This window comes from Pseudonaja textilis, chromosome 2 (genome assembly GCF_049901715.1).
Source record: "Pseudonaja textilis isolate UNSWEBS1 chromosome 2, rPseTex1.2, whole genome shotgun sequence".
NCBI classification, from domain to species: domain Eukaryota; kingdom Metazoa; phylum Chordata; class Lepidosauria; order Squamata; family Elapidae; genus Pseudonaja; species Pseudonaja textilis.
Window position 1 is genome coordinate 240,869,948 of NC_141991.1, and position 18,299 is coordinate 240,888,246.

The following is an 18,299-nucleotide window of genomic DNA, read 5'->3' on the forward strand; positions in this document are numbered from 1 at the left end:
TGGCACAGTGGTTAGAGTGCAGTTCTACAGCTACTTCTACTAATTGCCAGCTGCCTGCAATTTGGCAATTTGAATCTCACCAGGCTCAAGGTTGACTCAGCCTTCCATCCTTCCGGGGTGGGTAAAATGAGGACCCAGATTGTTGGGGGCAGGAGGCTGACTCTGTAAACCACTTAGGGAAGATTGTAAAGCACCGTGAAGTGGTATATAAGTCTGAGTGCTATTGCTATTTGCCATGTTCATGTTCTGAGAACTTCTCAGTAGTAAATATGTTTTCATGTATTAAAGCAACAAATATTCCTGTAGGTAACAGATATTAATGGGTAGATGCTAATTCATTGCAGAAATAGTATATTATGTATGATACAAATAAATTATAAATATGGCTTCACTCCCATTTCATGCACCATAAAACATATATATAAACCTGATAGTAACTACTGCCATACTTAATTAAATATCCCTTTTTAATGAGAAATAACCCTACTAGAGTGGTAAAGTACTGTAAAAAGAGCTGAAGTATATTATTTTTTGGGAGAAGCAATTACTTAAGTGATTGTCCAACAAGATATACAGTATCTGAGGATAATATTTTAGTGATGTATCATTTTAATATTACGATTAGCAATCAAATGATATTGTCTTGCAAGAGTGATCAGAAATTGCATTTAATCCAGAAAGTATAGCTAGAGTAGATGGTTAAGAGAAAAAAACAGATCAAGCTGAAAACAAAATCCTAATTGAGGACTTACCAAAGAGAAAAAAATCAAGCCCCAACAACACAGGCACGACAGATAGTCCTCAACTTACAACAGTTCATTTAAATGACCTCCGAAGTTACAACGGCATTGAAAAAAGTAACTTACGACTGTTTTTCACACTTATGACCATACATTCAGATGCTTGATAACTGTTTCATGTATATAATGGTTGCAGTGTCCTGTGGTCACATGATCCCCTTTTGTGACCACCTGGCAAGTAAAGGCAATGGGGAAGCCAGATTCACTTAACAACGGTGTTATTAATTTAACAACTGCAGTGATTCACTTAACAAATGTGGCAAAAAAGTCATAAAATGGGGCAAAGCTCACTAACAAATTTCTCACAAACCAACATACATTTTGGGCTCACTTGTGACTGTAAGTTGAGGACTACCTGTATAAACAGGGATATGCTCATTTTCTAGGTAAGATGTTACCTATCTGAGTAAAGTAACATCTTCAAGCAAACAAGCGAGGTCAGAGAGTGCCAAGGACTCCACAATTCAATCCTGAGCTACAAACAACAGAATCACAGAGTTGGAAGGGACCTTGGAGGTCATCTATCCAAGGAACGCAGGAAACCCTACACCACTTCAGACAAATGGTTATCCAGCATCCTTTGAAAAACTTCCGGTGTTGGATCATTCACAAATTCTGGAGGCAAGTTGTTCCACTGATTAATTGTTCTGTAAAAAAAATTCTCCTTAGTTCTAAGTTGCTTCTCTCCTTGATTAGTTTCCGTCAATTGCTTCTTGTCCTGCCCTCAGGTGCTTTGGAGAATAGCTTGACTCCCTCTTCTTGTTTTAGCCTCTAGTCTCCTAATCATCTTTGTTGTTCTTCTCTGTACTCTTTCTAGAGTCTCAACATCTTTTTTAAATTGTGGTGACCAAAACTGAACGCAGTATTCCAAGCGTGGCCTTACCAATGCATTATAAAGGAATATTAACACTTCAGTGATCTTGATTCTATCCCTCTGTTTATGCAGCCTAGAACTATGTTGGCTTTTTTTGGCAGCTGCTGCACACTGCTGGCTCATATTTAAATGGTTCTCCACTAGGACTCCGAGATCCTTCGCACAGTTACTACTATTGAGCAAGGTACCAAATGCACTGTACCTGTGCATTTGATTTTTCTTGCCTAAATGTAGATATTCTACATTTATAAATGTAAATATTCTCTTTTATTGGAAAGCAATAAACATATTATACCTTTTGGAGTGGCTCCAAGTGTTATTGGGCTCAATTCAGGATGTAGATCTTATCAACAAAGTTTTAAATGGATTAAAATGCTTTCTTGAGGCCAACAGAGAAGCCATTTATTTCTCAATTTCCAGTGAGAGATAAAGACTTTCCTGCTTCATTCAGGATTAAATGGTTTTTAATATGATCCAAAACATGTGTTTTTTCAGAAAGTTAAATCCATAATTAACTAAATTGCTTTAATGTGCATGTTTATACTGCGCTAAGATACTTCTGATTAAAATGTAATCTAGAAATACTTTAAAAGTCACTAGGAAACAAGCAATGAAAGATTTCCAGGTAGATACCAAGAAATAATACATTTTAGGCTTTAGCAAGTCTTTCATGAATTTGTGTCCCTGCTAAAAGTACATAAAAGCTGTAAAGTGTTATCTCCAGGACAGATGACAAATGCCTTTAACCCCGCTGTTATGGTAAAATACACCAGCATGGACTCATCAAAAGTTTTTACAAATCTATTGTAATTGGAACCTAACATGACAGAGATTTAAGAATTGCGTTTCCTGAAGCTGCAGCCATAGAGAAAGGAGAAAATTCCATAATCAGAGGTTCTATGACTTCAAAATCATCCCTATGCCAAGAGAAAGAACAGCAGAGATCTAAAAACATCATTGTTACAACTTTAAAATGGAAGTAGAAAATCAGTACGCCTCCTATTTACATCTTCTTGCCATTTCTATCATGTAGAAAGTTTCTAACCCACCATCAGAATCTCTTTGGCTATCACAAACATCCAGCTGTGCCCATTGGCTGAATTCATAGGAGGAATCGCTGTTCACTCGACATATGTATAATCCCGCATCTTCTGCAGTCACTTGACTGAATATCAGTTCTGGGGAATTCCCATTTGGAACCTGAATTAAAATTAAATTAAATTAAAAATTAAAACATATTGCATACATTGCCACAATAGGGAAGCTATTGGAAGGTATAATACAATAGTGTTTAGCTATATTACACACAAAAACTGGTTTTGCTGATTGTTGGTTTAAACTTAGAGTGATTGGTGAATTCAGCCACTGTTCTATGTTGAGCATTATTTTAAACCAATAGAATAGAGTTTCACCAAAGATCAGTTTGGAGATCAGGCATATTCATTCGCTGTTTGAAACATTAACTAAGAAAAATGAAATGTCAAATCCTCAAGATTTTAAAATTTTATTGATTGATTGATTCAATTTCTACACCCATCTATCTCAATCCAACATACTCTTGTTCTATCTTATCTAACAAATATATTGTTATGTTATCTAATAATCTTTCTGCAAGAAACTCAGCATAAATATTATCAATACAACAATATTGTTAAACTGGATTAAGAAGTGAGGCAAAGGCTGCCTGATAAACTTGTAGATGAGCAGGGAGTTAATTGATGGTCTCTCCAATTTAGGATCAAGACTAATAACACAAAGAGGAGCTTCTAAAGCAAGGGTCTTCAAATTTGGCAAGTTTAAAACTTGTGGGCTTCAACTCCCAGAATTCCTGAGCAAACATGACTGGAAGAGGAATTCTGGGAGTTGAAGTCTACAAGTCTTAAAGCTATCAAGTTTGAAGACCCCTGTTCTAAGGCATTATTGAGATTGTGTTGATTTTTCATTGATTGATTCATTGATTGACCGACTGATTGACTGATTGATTGACTCATTCATTCATTCATTCATTCATTCATTCCACTACTTTACAACAGTTACAACAATAACTCTAAGCAGTTTAGAAGTCGCAACAGTAACTCTAGGCAGTTTACAAAGCATAAATAATTTGTAGGGCAATGTAAGGCAAAAGAAATCAAGCAAACAACAGTAAGACTGCTAAAATCAACAAAACCAGTTATACACCAAAAGACATAGATCAACAAGTGAGGCCACAAAATTCTCTGCAGAAAAAGCCAGACCTGACATGACAATGGGACACTGCAAACAGCCATAAATTCAGCCCATTTCCTATTCAATTGAAGATGGAATTATTATACTAAAAATTTTAAAAAAAAATTAAAAAATTTTTTCAGCCCATTTCCAAGCACCCACAGTAAGGTCATGAGACAGTGGGGAGGGAGCTGCTAATTATTGGAACTTCAAATCTGAGTTGAAACTAACACTCAGGTAGGCCTGTTGGAACTTTGATTGGTTGCAAGTCAAACTACCACCTACATAGATTGAATACTTAGAACTGCAGCCTAATATATTTCCCTGCACACCACATACTGTTAATTCAATTAATTCAATAACTACTTTGGATGTGAAGTGTACTGTTGAGAATGGGAAAATTTCATACTATATTCACCCAGATAAAAATAAAATCAAAATATTACACGAAGAGTACTTAAACACCAACAATAGTGAAATTTCAAGTTCTACCAAATGCCAGGGTTTACCAGTAATGAAATCATTTAAGTATCCACAGGTCTTCATTCAACACTGCTTAATGTCATAGAAATGTTTTGTCCAAAAAGAAACCAGTTATATTCATATTTTAGTTGCACACTATAAACACCCATTCAACATTTGTATGAGTGCTGCCAAGATCTCTGCCATATGCTGATTTTCCCAATGAGATTACTATTCCTCAAATATGAAAAACACATTTCTTTTAAAAATCATAGGCACTGAAAAAATGGTACGTTGACTGTAAGAAATTGGGTGGTTTTACCATACATTTCATCCCACTTAAGTTTTCAAAATAACTTAAAAATAAGAACTTGGGAAGTAGGCTGGTGGCCAGCACAATATTACGATGTCAACCCTTGACACCTTGTGTGAGATGGATGGCCAAATAAATTGGTTTAAATAAAATAAACCTCTTCATATAGACCAGGAGACTAAAGTCATGCAGTATTATTTTTATTGATGTAAATATAGTGCAGGTAGTCCTCGACTTACGACTGCAATTGAGCCCAAAATTTCTGTTGTGAAGTGAGGCATTTGTTAAGTGAATTTTGCCCCATTTTATAACCTTCTTTGCCTCAGTTGTCAAGTGAATCACTGCAGTTGATAAGTTAATAACCCAGCTGTTAAGTGACTGGCTTTTCCACTGACTGCTCATCAGAAAGTTGCAACAGGTGATCACATGACCTTGGGACATAGCAACAGTCATAAATATGAATCAGATGCCAATCATCTGAATTTTGATCCCACAATCATTGGGATGCTGGAAAGGTTGTAACTGTGAAAAACGGCCATAAGTCACTTTTTTTCCAGAGCCGTTGTAACTTTGAACGGTCACTAAATGAACTGTCGTAAGTTGAGGACTACCCGTAGCAGGTCTCAATATGCTTTCATCCTCCCTCTCCCTTTATCCTCATGACACCTAGGGAAGCTGAGGTGTTTTTTTCAAGTTTTTCAAGTGCACAATTGAGATGTGGTCACGAAGATAAAATCCGGAAACACTTCTGCATATGGTATGAACCATTCCCCTCAGAAAACAGCTGGGATAAACAATATAAATAGAATAAAAAATATTATTTTAAATTTTTCTTATTCATTAGTTTGCCATCCATCCCGCCCAAATAATAAATAAGATACAGAGTCCTCTACTTACAACCACAACTGGGCCTGAAATCTCAAGTCACTGAGTAAAGCAGTCATTAAGCAAGACACCACGGGGCTACTTTGCTCAAAAAAATGCAATCCAGGCTCTCCCAGTTGTGATCTTTAAGTGGACCATTGTAGAGAGGGCCCGGATGAGGGAGAGAGAGACCAAGCGTCCCACCACACCCAGAAGGGGACAACTCTCCATGGCCAACTCACCATGGCCAACTTGCCGCAGCCAACTCTCTGCAGGACAATTCACCAAGGGATAACTTGAGGGAGGGACAAGTAGAATTGTACCTCGCTTCAGCCTCAAGGACTTATAACTTGAGAAGGTTCAAACCTGACACAAGACAAGGCCCGCTTGCAATTCCACTGCAATTTTGTTCTCAGGTTTGGGAACAAAAAAGGCTTAAAAAGGGAGGGAAAAATTAAAATGGCAAACACTTGTTGAAAAGAAGGTTAAAAAAAAAATCACAATTCTATGCTTTCTTTTTTTCCCCCTTTTTTCTTTTCCTTGTCTTCTTTTTTCTTTTTCTTTTATGTTTAATTTTCTATACTTTTTAATACTTTCCATACTTTTATTCTACCGAAAAGTCTTAATAAAAGCATTTTAAAAAGAACATTGCATTCAATACGACCCAAAATTTTCTACATTTTAGAAGCTACCAGTTACATTCTAGTATATTTATTTACCATTTTTTTCTCTTTAAACCACTGATAATATAGGAGAGGATATCCTGTTGCCCAACAGCTTAGTTTCACCATCTGGCCAGAGAAAACAGCTTGGGATTCTGGTTCCACGATGATCTTTATAGCTACGGAAAAATAAGAGTAATCTATATTTAACACAAAGGATGCTAATTATATAAACACACTGAAGTTTGCTTGCCTGCTTATTTAATTGTTTGTTGGGTTTGTAAGGCTGTCTAATTATCAAAAAAAAATCAAGACAGAATACAGAACAAATTGAAAACACACTATAACAGTAAAGGGATAAGGAAATCTGAAAGAGATGGAAGATGTGATGTAAGAACCACTGAACAAAATCTTTCAGAGATCCTGGAGCAGAGGGGAACTGCAAGAGTACTAGAAAAGAATTGATGTCATTCCAGTCTTCGAAAAGTGGGGGAAAGTGGATCCAGGAAACTACAGTTTGACATCAATAGCTGGGAAAATCCTAGAAAAGATAATCAAGCAACAATCCAAGTGGTGTTAACATCATTATCAAAAACTCCAGGTATCTTAGATAACATTTCATTCACTACTAATAATATTTCATTAGACACATTAGACTCCACTGTGTTTATATAGAAAAAGCATCATATTGTTTGGGATGCAATGAGAAGAACACTTCATTGAAATATAAGTTCATATAGTGTTCTGTAATTGTTACATTTGGAAAGGAAGTTGTCAAACTCTAGGCCCACAGGCCAGATACGTCACATGCTGGCCACACCCATGCCCAGTTTAGTGAAGGGGAAAAAAACATTGTGATATGTTACGTGAAGCCATCACAAGGCAAGCTTGACACCCCTGTACTATGTGCATCTACTCAACTATGCATTTAATGACTTTTGAACTATATTTATATCATTTGGAAATTGACTGTGGGATAAAGTAGGTGCTCCATTATTTAGCATGATAAAAAAAATGAACTTTTAAATTTTTTTACAATCTATGGTCTTCAGAATTGATGTGATTAGCAACTTACAAATGAACCATTTGTTTATGTAGATTCACTGTGGACTACAGTAGAACTTCTGATCATGAATGCTTCTGACCAAAAAATTCACAAATTATTTTTTGTTTCGCGGCCGATTTCCCCTTCTGCGCAATTTTTTTGAGTAAGAGCCAAAATTCCAAAATTAGGTTCGGGTCATGACCAAATCAGGTTGTGACTAAATTTATGCAACGAATTATGGTCGTGACCAGAGGTTCTACTATATCAGGTTACATGCATGTGACATTTAACTCACAAAAAGTAATTTGACTCTTTATTGGCAGTATCCCTAAGGCTCTTTCTAACAGGGAGGCAGGGCTTAAACAGCAGTACCCTAAACTGGAAGATGTCCTCAACTTATGACCGTAATTCAGTCTGCAATTTTAGTCACAAGTCATGACGATCACGAAATATCCCCACTTTTATCACTTTTATTGTGGCAGTCATAAATGAAATGCAGTGGTAGCTAGGCAAATTCACTGTTTGCCATGGGGCATTTTTTTCTGGAAATTGGAAATAAATGCTGGTTTCAGGGGAAAAAATTATCACAGTCATGGATTGCAGGACCCTGCAAACAGCTATAAAGGTACACTGGTTGCCAACCAAGTGTCCAAAATGCAGTCATGTGACTGCAGGAGTGAGTGGTTGCATGTCAGAACTTTGAATCCACATCATAAGTCCTTTTTGGGGGAGTCCATTGTAATTCTGACTTGTTCCTCACTGACTGGTCATAAATTGACCACTGCCTGTCCAGGTAACAGAAAGGTTGTCATCATTTCTTCCTTCCCTGATAGACTGCAAAGTCATTTGGGTTTGCTTAGTTGTTAGATGAAAGCCAGAGGTGGTATTCAGCAGGTTCTGACCAGTTCTGGAGAATGGTTAGTGGAAGTTTTGAGTAGTTCGGAGAACCAGTAAATACCACCTCTGACTGGCCCTGCCCCCATCTATTCTCTGCCTCCCAAGTCCCAGCTGATCGTCTGGGTCTTCTTTTGTTGCCCTGCACAGGAGAACGGAGCTGGAAAGCAGGTTGGTGGGGTTGAGATTTTTCCCCTGCCATGCCCACCAAGCCACACTATGCCCACCAAGCCATGCCCACAGAACTGGTAGTAAAAAAAAAATTATTCCCACCGCTGATGGAAGCCAATATAATTTCATGTTTTAAGTGCAAGATGCAACTTGTAGTAATATGATTATTAAGAGGTGGCCTAGGCTGAGAACTTAAAACCCACTTGGATTGAGCAACTGAAGCGCCTCGGTGTGTTGCAAGGACTGCAGTAATTCTGTCAACTCTGAAACAGTACAGCCTCTTTCACCCATTAGCTGAAGGAGACTCCAGCTGGGACTTCCTTCAGGAGCCAGAACTTGCAGAGAACAATGCTCCAACTCAAGAGAACTGCAAAGAATGACAACAAACAACAAGAGCAATAATAAGTCTTTCTGTACATACAGTTAAAGAAGCGTGAGATCTAGATCAGTGTTTCTCAGACTTGGCAATTGTAAGATGTATGAACTTCAACTCTCAGAATTCTGGCTGGGGAATTCTGGAAATTGAACTCCGCACATCTTAAAGTTGCCTAAATTTGAGAAAAGACTGGTCTAGAGTAAAATTGCAATGCTAGCTCCCTGAAAGAATACCATAGGCAAGAAAGATCAAGTTGGCCTTACAAAATAGTCAGGGAACAAATCTATAGGGAGTTGCCTTCTCCTCTCCTTGCCCAACCCAATTAACTCCTCCAAATGATGAATTCAGTGCTAAGCCAAAACTTCCTGCAATGATCTAAGGGAGGCTAGAAAAAAAACACCAGGAAAATCACTAAGTGTTGTATCTTATGATTCTTGATGAATGTATTTTATTTTTTCTTATGTACACTGAGAGAATATCCACCAAAGACAAATTCCTTGTGTATCCAATCACACTTGCCAACAAAGAATTCTATGCTATGCCATGCCATGCTATGCTATTCTTAAAAAACCCCATTAGATCACACAGGCATGTTAATTTAGGAGGTTAGGTGCAAAATTTGAAAATCCTCAAGTGAATGATTTCTCTCATTACATTTCAATAGATAAGGATCTCTGGGCAATGGCGAACATAGTGTAAGTGTAATACTATATCATCAATTAGTGTGATAAACACATAAATAAAAGCAAACACAGAATAAAACCGGAAGCAATAGCTAAATGATGGTTTAAATATGTAGACAGTTTTTAAGGCTATCACTTGAAAAACTCCATGTCCTCCAAACAAGGGATCTCAGGCGATCCCATTGGGAAATGATCTTAGATTATTTTTGTCTTTAATCAAATCAAATCAACCTTTATTGTCAGAGTACAACATATGTACAATGAGATTGGCTGAGCCTTCCTTTGTGCACCCTCCCCCAACACAACTCACACTGAAGACCAAAAAAAGAAAAGAAAAGAAATCCCCAATCCAGTGAATCTTACTGAAAAACACACAATCTTATTTCACCATGTGAACTTATTGCACAATGTGCCGTCCCCACAAGTCTATCATACTATGTTGACATGAGGTTATTTTCCATTCAGAAGTCTTGACAGCCCACGGGTAGAAACTATTCTTCAGCCTGTTGGTGGGGCTGGCTATGCTTCTATATCTCCTACCTGATGATAGGAGAGTGAAGAAGTGCTGACTAGGGTGTGAGTCATCCCTGAGGATTTTCCTCACTCTTCTAAGGCAGCGAGCCCTAGTGATGTCATCTAGTGCAGGGTCTTCAACCTTAGCAACTTTAAGCCTGGTGGATTTCAACTCCCAGAATTCCCCAGCCAACTTTGCTGGCTGTGGAATTCTGGGACTTGAAGTCCTCCAAGCTTAAAGTTGCCAAGGTTGGAGAACCCTGATTTAGTGGTATGAGGGGACAGCCCACAATGTTTTGTGCTGTGCTCATCACCCTCTGTAGTGTCTTTCTATCTGCGGCTGTCAAGCCAGCATACCACACCATAATGCAATGTGAGAGGATGCTTTCTATAGTGGACCGGTAAAAGGAGGTCATCAGTCATTGTTCCATTTTGTTCTTTCACAAGACCCTAAGGAAATGGAGTCCCTATTGGGCCTTTCTGGCTACTTGTGTTGATTTTCCAGGTAAGATCTTCGCTGAGGTAGACTCCCAGGAATTTAAAGGAGGAAACTCTCTCCACATCGCCCTGCTTGATGTAAAGTGGAGCAGGTTCCTTTCTCTTTTTTCCGGAAGTCTAACACTATCTCCTTTGTCTTGCTGAAGTTCAGGTGCAGGCTGTTTTCCAGGCACCATGAGGATAATGTTTGAACCTTCCCCCTGTATGCTATTTCGTCTCCACCTGTGATGAGATCCAATATGGTGGTATCATCTGCAAACTTAATCATCACAGTGGATGGGTCAGACAATACACAACCATGTGTGTACAGTGAGTACAGATAGGGACTGAGCACACAGCGCTGTGGGGAACCAGTGCTAAGCTTCAGGGAGGTGGATGTGACAGACCCAACCCTCACTGTTTGTGGCTGTTTCCCTCAGGAAGTCTTTGATCCAGTCGCAGATGGAAGAGGGAAAATCCAAGTCAGTCAGCTTTTCGATAAGGATGCTCGGCAGAATAGTATTAATAAAAAGCATCCTGATATAGTTTCCGGGGTTCTCCAGATGGCTCGCTACAGAATGTAAGGCAGTAGTTATGGCACCATCTTTTAAAAGGTCAAGGTTCAGTGGCTAAGATGCTGAGCTTCTTGATCAGAAAGGTCAGCAGTTTGAATCCCTAGCACCGTGTAACGGAGTGAGCTCCCTTTACTTGTCCCAACTTCTGCCAACCTAGCAGTTCAAAAGCATGTAAAAATGCAAGTAGAAAAATAGGGACCATTTTGATGGGAAGGTAACAATGTTCTGTGCACCTTCGGCGTTTAGTCATGCCAGCTACATGACCACGGAGACGTCTTTGGACAGTGCTGGTTCTTCAGCTTTGTGTAACAGAGATCAGCACCTCCCCCTAGAACCAGAAATGACCAACACGTATTTGTGAGGTAAACCTTTACCTTTACCTATCCTGCCTTTATTACTTTATAAGTAACCTGCATCAGTGAACATACATCTTCCTCCTCCTACTTTCCCCACAACAACACCCCTGTGAGGTGGTTTGGACTGAGAGTGCAAGACGGGCACAAAAGTCACCCAGTCAGCTTTCATGCCTAAGGTGGAACTAGAACTTGATCTCTTGGCTCTTAGACCAGCATGTTAACCAAACTGACCAGTATGTAAACCAAACTGTCTTGCATACAGGCAAGTCTCAGTTCAATCAGAATAGAGCTGGAAGGGACCTTGGAGATTTTGTAGTCCAACCCCTTGCTCGAGCAGGAGATCCTACACATTAAATAGCTGTCCAGACTCTTTTTAAAAGCCTCCAGTGATGAAGTACCCACAACTTCTGAAGGCAAAGCTGTTCCACTGGTTGATTATTCTCACTGTTAGGAAGTTTCTCCTTAATTCCAGGTTGCTTCTCTCCTTGATTAGTTTCCATCCATTGTTTCTTGTCCTGCCTTCTGGTGCTTTGGAAAATAAATCGATCCCCTCTTCTTTGCGGCAGCCCCTCAAGTATTAGAATACTGCTATCATGTCACCCCTAGTCCTAGTCTTCTGAGCACCCATGATTGATTCTTTCCTGGACTGCGCTTGTTGACTGTTTTGGAAACCGCCTACAGCGACTCCTTGACTTCTCACCAAGGAAGAGGAAGTCGTGTCAAAGTTAACTTGAAGCCTATACAGAACAAGGATGTGGAAATCATTATCTTTGGGACCATCAGAAGTTCTCTGGAGGAGGCCCTCAACACAGATGGAGCCAGGCACTTCTGTTTCTAGCCCCTGGCTGTCTGAGTGGCCTTCCATCCAGACCCAGGAGACAAGACACAGCCATGAGAACTAGCTGCTTTGGTCTTTATTCCAGGATCTTCAGAAGCCTCTGAATTTGACGGTGGCGCCATCCTGGGCCATGACCCAAATGCAGGCCGTCCTCGACTTACAACTGCAATCGAGCCCAAAATTTCTGTCGTTAAGCGAAACATTTGTTAAGCGAAACATTTCTGAAGTGAAACATTTGTTCCATTCTGTGACTTTTCTTGCCGCAGCTGTTAAATTAAACCAAACGGTCGCTAAGTGAATTTAGCTTCCCCACTGAACCTGCTTGTCAGGAGGTCCCAAAAGGTGGAATCAGGTGAGCCCCCGGGGCACTGCAACCACCATAACTATGAGGTCAGTTGCCAAGCTGCTGAATTTTGATCACCTGACCTAACTCATAACATTGGGAATGCTACAGTGGTCCTTAAGTGTGAAAACTGGGTCCTGAGTTTTTGGAACTTTGAACGGTCCCTAAGCAAACTGTTGTAAGTCGAGGATCACCTGTGTCCAGACACGCCTCCTTTTTGCCTCCCAGCGGCCAGACGAGGCGCTCCCCTCAGCGAGAAAAGGGAAGCCCTGAGATCCTCGAAGGATCCGGTCTCCCTTCACGGCGGCTTCGGGGATCCCTCTCTCCGTCCGCCGCCCGGGCAATCCACCCCTTCCTCCCTCTCCTTGCCGAGCTCTCTCACCTCAGCCGGAGCCCGACGCGGCTCCCCGCAAGCTGCGCCAAATCCCGCCAGCCCTTGCCCGGAGGTGCGCGATCCAATAGGTGGCTGAGACTCCTCAGCAGGCGCTCCGCCAGCCGGTGGATGAGCAGCGGGACAGTCGGCGGTGCTGCTGCCGCCGCCGCCGCCATCGCCATCCCGGCAGGAACGAAGCGAAGCCCGGACGGCTTTGGCAGGCAGGGAAAGCGAAAGGAAAGGAGGAAGGGCCGTCGCCGCTTCAGAGGCGGGGTCGGAGGCGAGGCGGAGGAAGAGGCGCAGGCGGGGAATCTCCCCGGTAGCAGGAAGCCCAAGGGCGGCGGCGGTGGCAGCGGCGGCGGGTACACTGGGGTTGCGTGGGAGCCCCGCCGCGCCTCGGAAGAAACTGGAAAGTTGGGGGACAGGCGACCTTTTCTCTTTTCCGAAGCTAGGCTTGGTTATTACTACTTGGATGGGAGACCACTCGGAAATCACCAAGGTTGCAGTCCACCCTGGGAAACCTCCCAGGTGAAGGCAGTGCTGGAGCCACAACTGGCTTCTGTTTTCCGGCCTGAGTGGCCAATAAATCCCGCTGGGAGGAGGAGGAGGAAGAAATAGAGAACTTCTTCAGGCTTGGGACAGAGGTCCAAATCAGGCGCCCTGAAAAATCAAAGCTAGACGTTTATACAGAACGTTTCTTGGTTGTTTACAATATGTCAAAACTATGTGATTTCTTTCAAAACGTTAGTTAGTTTACATTGGGTTGATTACATTTGTCCTTTTGGGTAGATAACTTTTGTTGCATTTAGTACAAGATAGCAAAAACCTTCTTAATCCTATTATTTTCTGGAGTTTCCCAATGCAATATCTGCAGTTTGTCCATTTAGCAAGGAAGCTGTTAAAGAGAGAAGGGACTTAGACAGTACAGTAGGTAATATAATAAATTCTAACTTTGGGTGGCTTAAAGGTAAAGGTAAAAGTTCCTCTCGCACCTACGTGCTGGTTGTTTATGGCTCTAGGGGGTGGTACTCATCTCCATTACAAAGCCGAAGAGCCAGCGCTGTCTGAAGACGTCTCCATGGTCATGTGGCTGCATGACTAAATGCCAGAGGCACACAGAACACTGTTACCTTCCCACCAAAGTGGTCCCTATTTTCCTACTTGCATTTTTTCATGCTTTCGAACTGCTAGGTTGGCAGAAGCTGAGACCGATGATGGGAGCTCACTCCATTATATGGCACTAGGGATTCAAACCGCCAAACTGCCAACCTTTCTGATCGACAAGCTCAGCATCTCAGCCACTGAGCCGCCGCGTCCCCTCTTGGGTGGCTTATTTCTACATAATTTGATGAATTTCTGGCTGACTTGGTGTCAAAAACATCATCTTGGGCCTTGTCTTATGAAGGGGATGCCTTTCCTGTAGAACTTACTGCTTTTGTTGTTGGTCCCTCTAGGAATTAAAAGAGGACTTTCCCAGTTTTAAGGACTCTATTATTTTATATTCTTCTTTTGTATTTTTAAACTGTCATTAAGCTCTCAGCAAGACCAGATCACTTTGTCCTTTGACCATCCAGGTAGACTGGGAGATAGCTGGGAGTCACGGTAGCCTAGAAGGAAGCTTTTACTGGTGATGGCAGGGGGAACCTTTGCTGAATCCCCTAAAAGGAATAAATTAGTCATAAATTACACTGGGAATAGGGAAGTGGAAAGCAACTTCTGTACTACCACTAAGAAATGGCTTGGAGATTCTCAGTCATCCAAGACACGGTTGTCCCAAAGGTGCTTTTTCAAGAGGCAGCTGGACTTTTTTTTAATGGCTTAACTGTATTTTATATTTTACTATATATATTATTCAATAAGTTTTATAGGACACATCACCTCCCCAACCCTGGAGACCTCTGAGTGATTTCCCAGACCTTAAGTACTATTTTTGAAATCATTACATGCAGAAGGACACCAAAAGTTTATTAATATCCAAGAAGCCCGTAATGTAGCTTCTATTTCCTTCTATTTCATTTTAAACTATTATTGTACATTTTCATTTGTTATACATCACGTTTCCACTTCTGCAACGCCAGTGTACTATTATATCAAATCTCATTTAACTATACATAGTTTTATACACCCTGATTTTTCACATAATTATACAATGTAATTTCTTTTGAATATACATATTATTTTACATCATAATTATAACCGTATTCACACAGTTATACCATGTAGTCTTCATCTCTAATCACTCTATAGAATATAATCTGTAGTCAAGTACAATCCATTAGTAATATTACTTATAGCAGGGATGGATGGATGTACTATTTTGTTAATCTTTTTCCATTATAGAGTTACTAATCACTGCATCTGTTTTCTAGCCATTTGTACAGTAGGTCCCATGTTAAATAATATTTAACTGGACTTCCTTGTTTTTCTTTGAAGACATTTCACTTCTCATCCTCATTCAAGAAGTTTCTTCAGCTCTGACTAGATGGTGAGGAATGGAAGGTTTTACCGGCAGCTGGTCATTTGCATTCTTTTAAGGCCATCTGGAGGTTTATCTGTGTCCTCAGGGTCTCCTAAGTGGTGCAAATGGGTGTGGAGCCTTCTTGGAACTGTTGAAAAGACTGTGTTGTAGATTGGAGGTAGATGATGTTGTATTCCTCCTTCTCTGTTGAGAGAGGGCTGTTCAATATTGACAAAGATGGCCTCTTTGACCCCTCTTTCAAACCAGAGGTCCTTTCTGTCCAAAATCTGGACTTTGCTGCCTTCAAAAGAATGACCATTCTCTTTTAAATGCAGATGGACTGCTGAATCTAGTCCGGCTTTGTTCTCCTATATTGGGCCATGCATTTATGAAGTGGTTCGTGAACTTTGGGACTACCGCTAAGAAAGTAATACAAGGGTGGGCAGATAATTGCTAGGAATGAACCCGAAGTTGAGGGAGACCATATCTTTTTGAGTCTGGATATATTTTTGTTCTCCAAGATGGACTTGCTCAGAGACTGTTTTTGTAATTATTTCTTTAAAGTGGAACTTGCAACATGTTTTTTTTCAGTTTGGACAGAACCTGGAATCTTTAGCCTGAGCCATCCCATGTCAAGAACGTTCCATTCTGTGATCTTTTGCGTTTCTCCCTTTTCCAATCTGCTGTTCTCAGTCTTCTGTGGGCAATCCAATCTCTCCTTAAAAACTTCCAGTGCTGGAGCATTTACAACTTCTGGAGGCAAGTCGTTCCACTGACTAATTGTTCTAACTATATATGAAGAACAGGAACTGGGCATGGCTAGTCCAGTGAAGAGAAGGACCAGGGAAGACATGATAGCAGTCTTCCAATATCTGAGGGGCTGCCAGAAAGAGGAAGAGGTCAAGCTATTTTCTAAAGCACCTGAAGGCCAGACAAGGAATAATGGATGGAAACTGAACAAGGAGAGATTCAACCTGGAAATAAGGAGAAACTTTCTGACAATGAGAACAATCAATCAATGGAACAGAAGTTGCCCTCGGAAGTTGTGGGAGCGTCATCACTTGAGACTTTCAAGAAGATACTGGACTGCCATTTGTCAGAGATGGTGTAGGGTCTCCCGCTTGGGCGGGGGGTTGGACTAGATGACCTACAAGGTCCCTTCCAACTCTGATTATCTGTTATCTGTTAACTGTCAGGAAATTTCTTTTTAGTTCTAGGTTGCCTCTCTCCTTGATTCATTTCCACCCATTGCTTCTTGTCCTGTCCTCGGGTGCTTTTTAAGAAGAGTTTGGACAACAATTTGTCTGAAATGATATAAGGTTTCCTGCCTGAGAAGAGGGTTGAACTAGAACAGGGGTGTCAAACTCAAGGCCCCGGGGACCAGATCCAGCCGGCAGGCTCCTTTGCTCCACTGCTCTGCAGGGACACCCCGGAAACAGCGAGGGACTGGCATGCGATGTCTCTGCCAGTAAAAATGGAGCTTGGGAAGGCCATGTACGAGACCCTCCTGAGCTCCGTTTTCACTGGAAGAGGGTTGCAGAAGGCCATTGCAGCCGAAAACAGAGCTTGGGAGCCCGTTTTTGCTGGCAGAACGCTGGGGTCACCACAGGCGCCCTTAACATGAGTGACGTTGAGCTGACCACACTCACCTTGGCCACCCGAGGTCAAACACAACCCTGATGTGGCCCTCAATGAAATCAAGTTTGACACCCCTGGACTAGAAGATCTCCAAGGTCCCTTCTATTTCTATTCCCTTCCCTTCCCTTCCCTTCCCTTCTCTTCTCCTCTCCTCTCCTTTCCTCTTCTCTATTCACTATTCTCTCTTCTCTTCTCTCTCTTCTCTCTTGTCTTTTCTTCTTATTCTATTCTCTCTTCTCTTCTCTATTCCCATTCTATTCTTTACCAGTGCATGAATTATTGTTCTTAGACCAATGATATATTCCTTTGTTTTATTTAAGCTGAGGCAGACAATAAAATCTTTTAAATGTGATTGTATCGATTGATGGAGCTTTTTTTTTTGCATAAAAGAGCTCTTTTTCTGCACAGCAAGGTATCTTTTGGAAAATAGCACTCAGAGTAACTCCAGATGGACAATTCCCATTTCCACAGATAAAAGGCATAGCACGCTTTTCTAGTTTTCTCTTTTTAATGGATTTTTTTCCTGTCTATATGTTAAGAGTAAAGGCTGAAGACCCAAGGGGGAGCTTAGGGAAAGGATGCGAATGGAAGACAGTATCAGCTGGTTCATATATACCTTTAAAGTTCTTTTAATGAGGAAAATTGCACAATAGCTATCTCGGTTGGAAGCTCAAATTAGCTTTGCAGTGAACCCCCTGAAGTTTCCATAACTTGAAAATCGTTTATGTAACTTCATTGCAAGATTGGTCGGGCAATAAATGTTTACATATTGTTTATACTAGTTCTAGAAATCTGTAGACTATTAAAATCTGATTTTTAAATTTGTAGGCCTTTGGCGAGGCTGTTCTATCGATTATGCATTCATATAAAAAGTGTTGCTTGATTGTAGCAGGCTATTTTAATTTCTCCTGAATAACTAAGCCAATGTGTTTCAGAATTAATTTTAAACATTCCTTCTCGTAAAATAGGCCCTTCTAGGTATCCTTATTGAATGAGGTAGAAGAAATTCCTTCAGCCATGTTCCAAGAAAGCTAATAACAGCATCAGGGAAAAAGATTGGGAGAAAAGGTTACAGAACCTCAAGACACCATTTTCTTATTGTGGAAAAACGAACACTCTCCATTTCAAGGTCAAACTTCCCCAAAGGATAGATAGTCCTCTACTTATGACTACAATTGAACCCAAAATTTCTGTTATTAAGTGAGGAATTTGTTAAGTGAGTTTTGCCCCATTTTACAACCTTTCTTGCCACAGTTATTAAGCGAATCAATGCAGTTGATAAATTAGTAACCCGGTTGTTTAGTAAACCTGGCTTCCCCATTGCCTTTGCTTGTCAGAAGGCTGCAGAAGGTGATGACCTGAACTTGGGAACACAT

At 40.8% G+C, this 18,299-nt stretch overlaps 1 protein-coding gene across 2 annotated transcripts in view; it reads right to left on the reverse strand.

The window, feature by feature from the left end:
• The window catches only part of MALT1 (MALT1 paracaspase), a 45,426-nt gene extending 32,335 nt beyond the window's left edge, over window positions 1-13,091 (reverse strand). For both annotated transcript variants that reach the window (XM_026715388.2, XM_087927440.1), the window contains exons 1-4: window positions 12,837-13,091; window positions 8,497-8,660; window positions 6,241-6,362; window positions 2,724-2,874 (exon numbers count right to left, since the gene is read on the reverse strand). In XM_026715388.2, coding sequence (XP_026571173.2) covers window positions 2,724-2,874; window positions 6,241-6,362; window positions 8,497-8,660; window positions 12,837-13,009 — 610 coding nt within the window. In that variant the 5' untranslated portion in view covers window positions 13,010-13,091. The remainder of the gene's footprint in view (window positions 1-2,723; window positions 2,875-6,240; window positions 6,363-8,496; window positions 8,661-12,836) is intronic.
• Window positions 13,092-18,299: the final 5,208 nt, after the last annotated feature.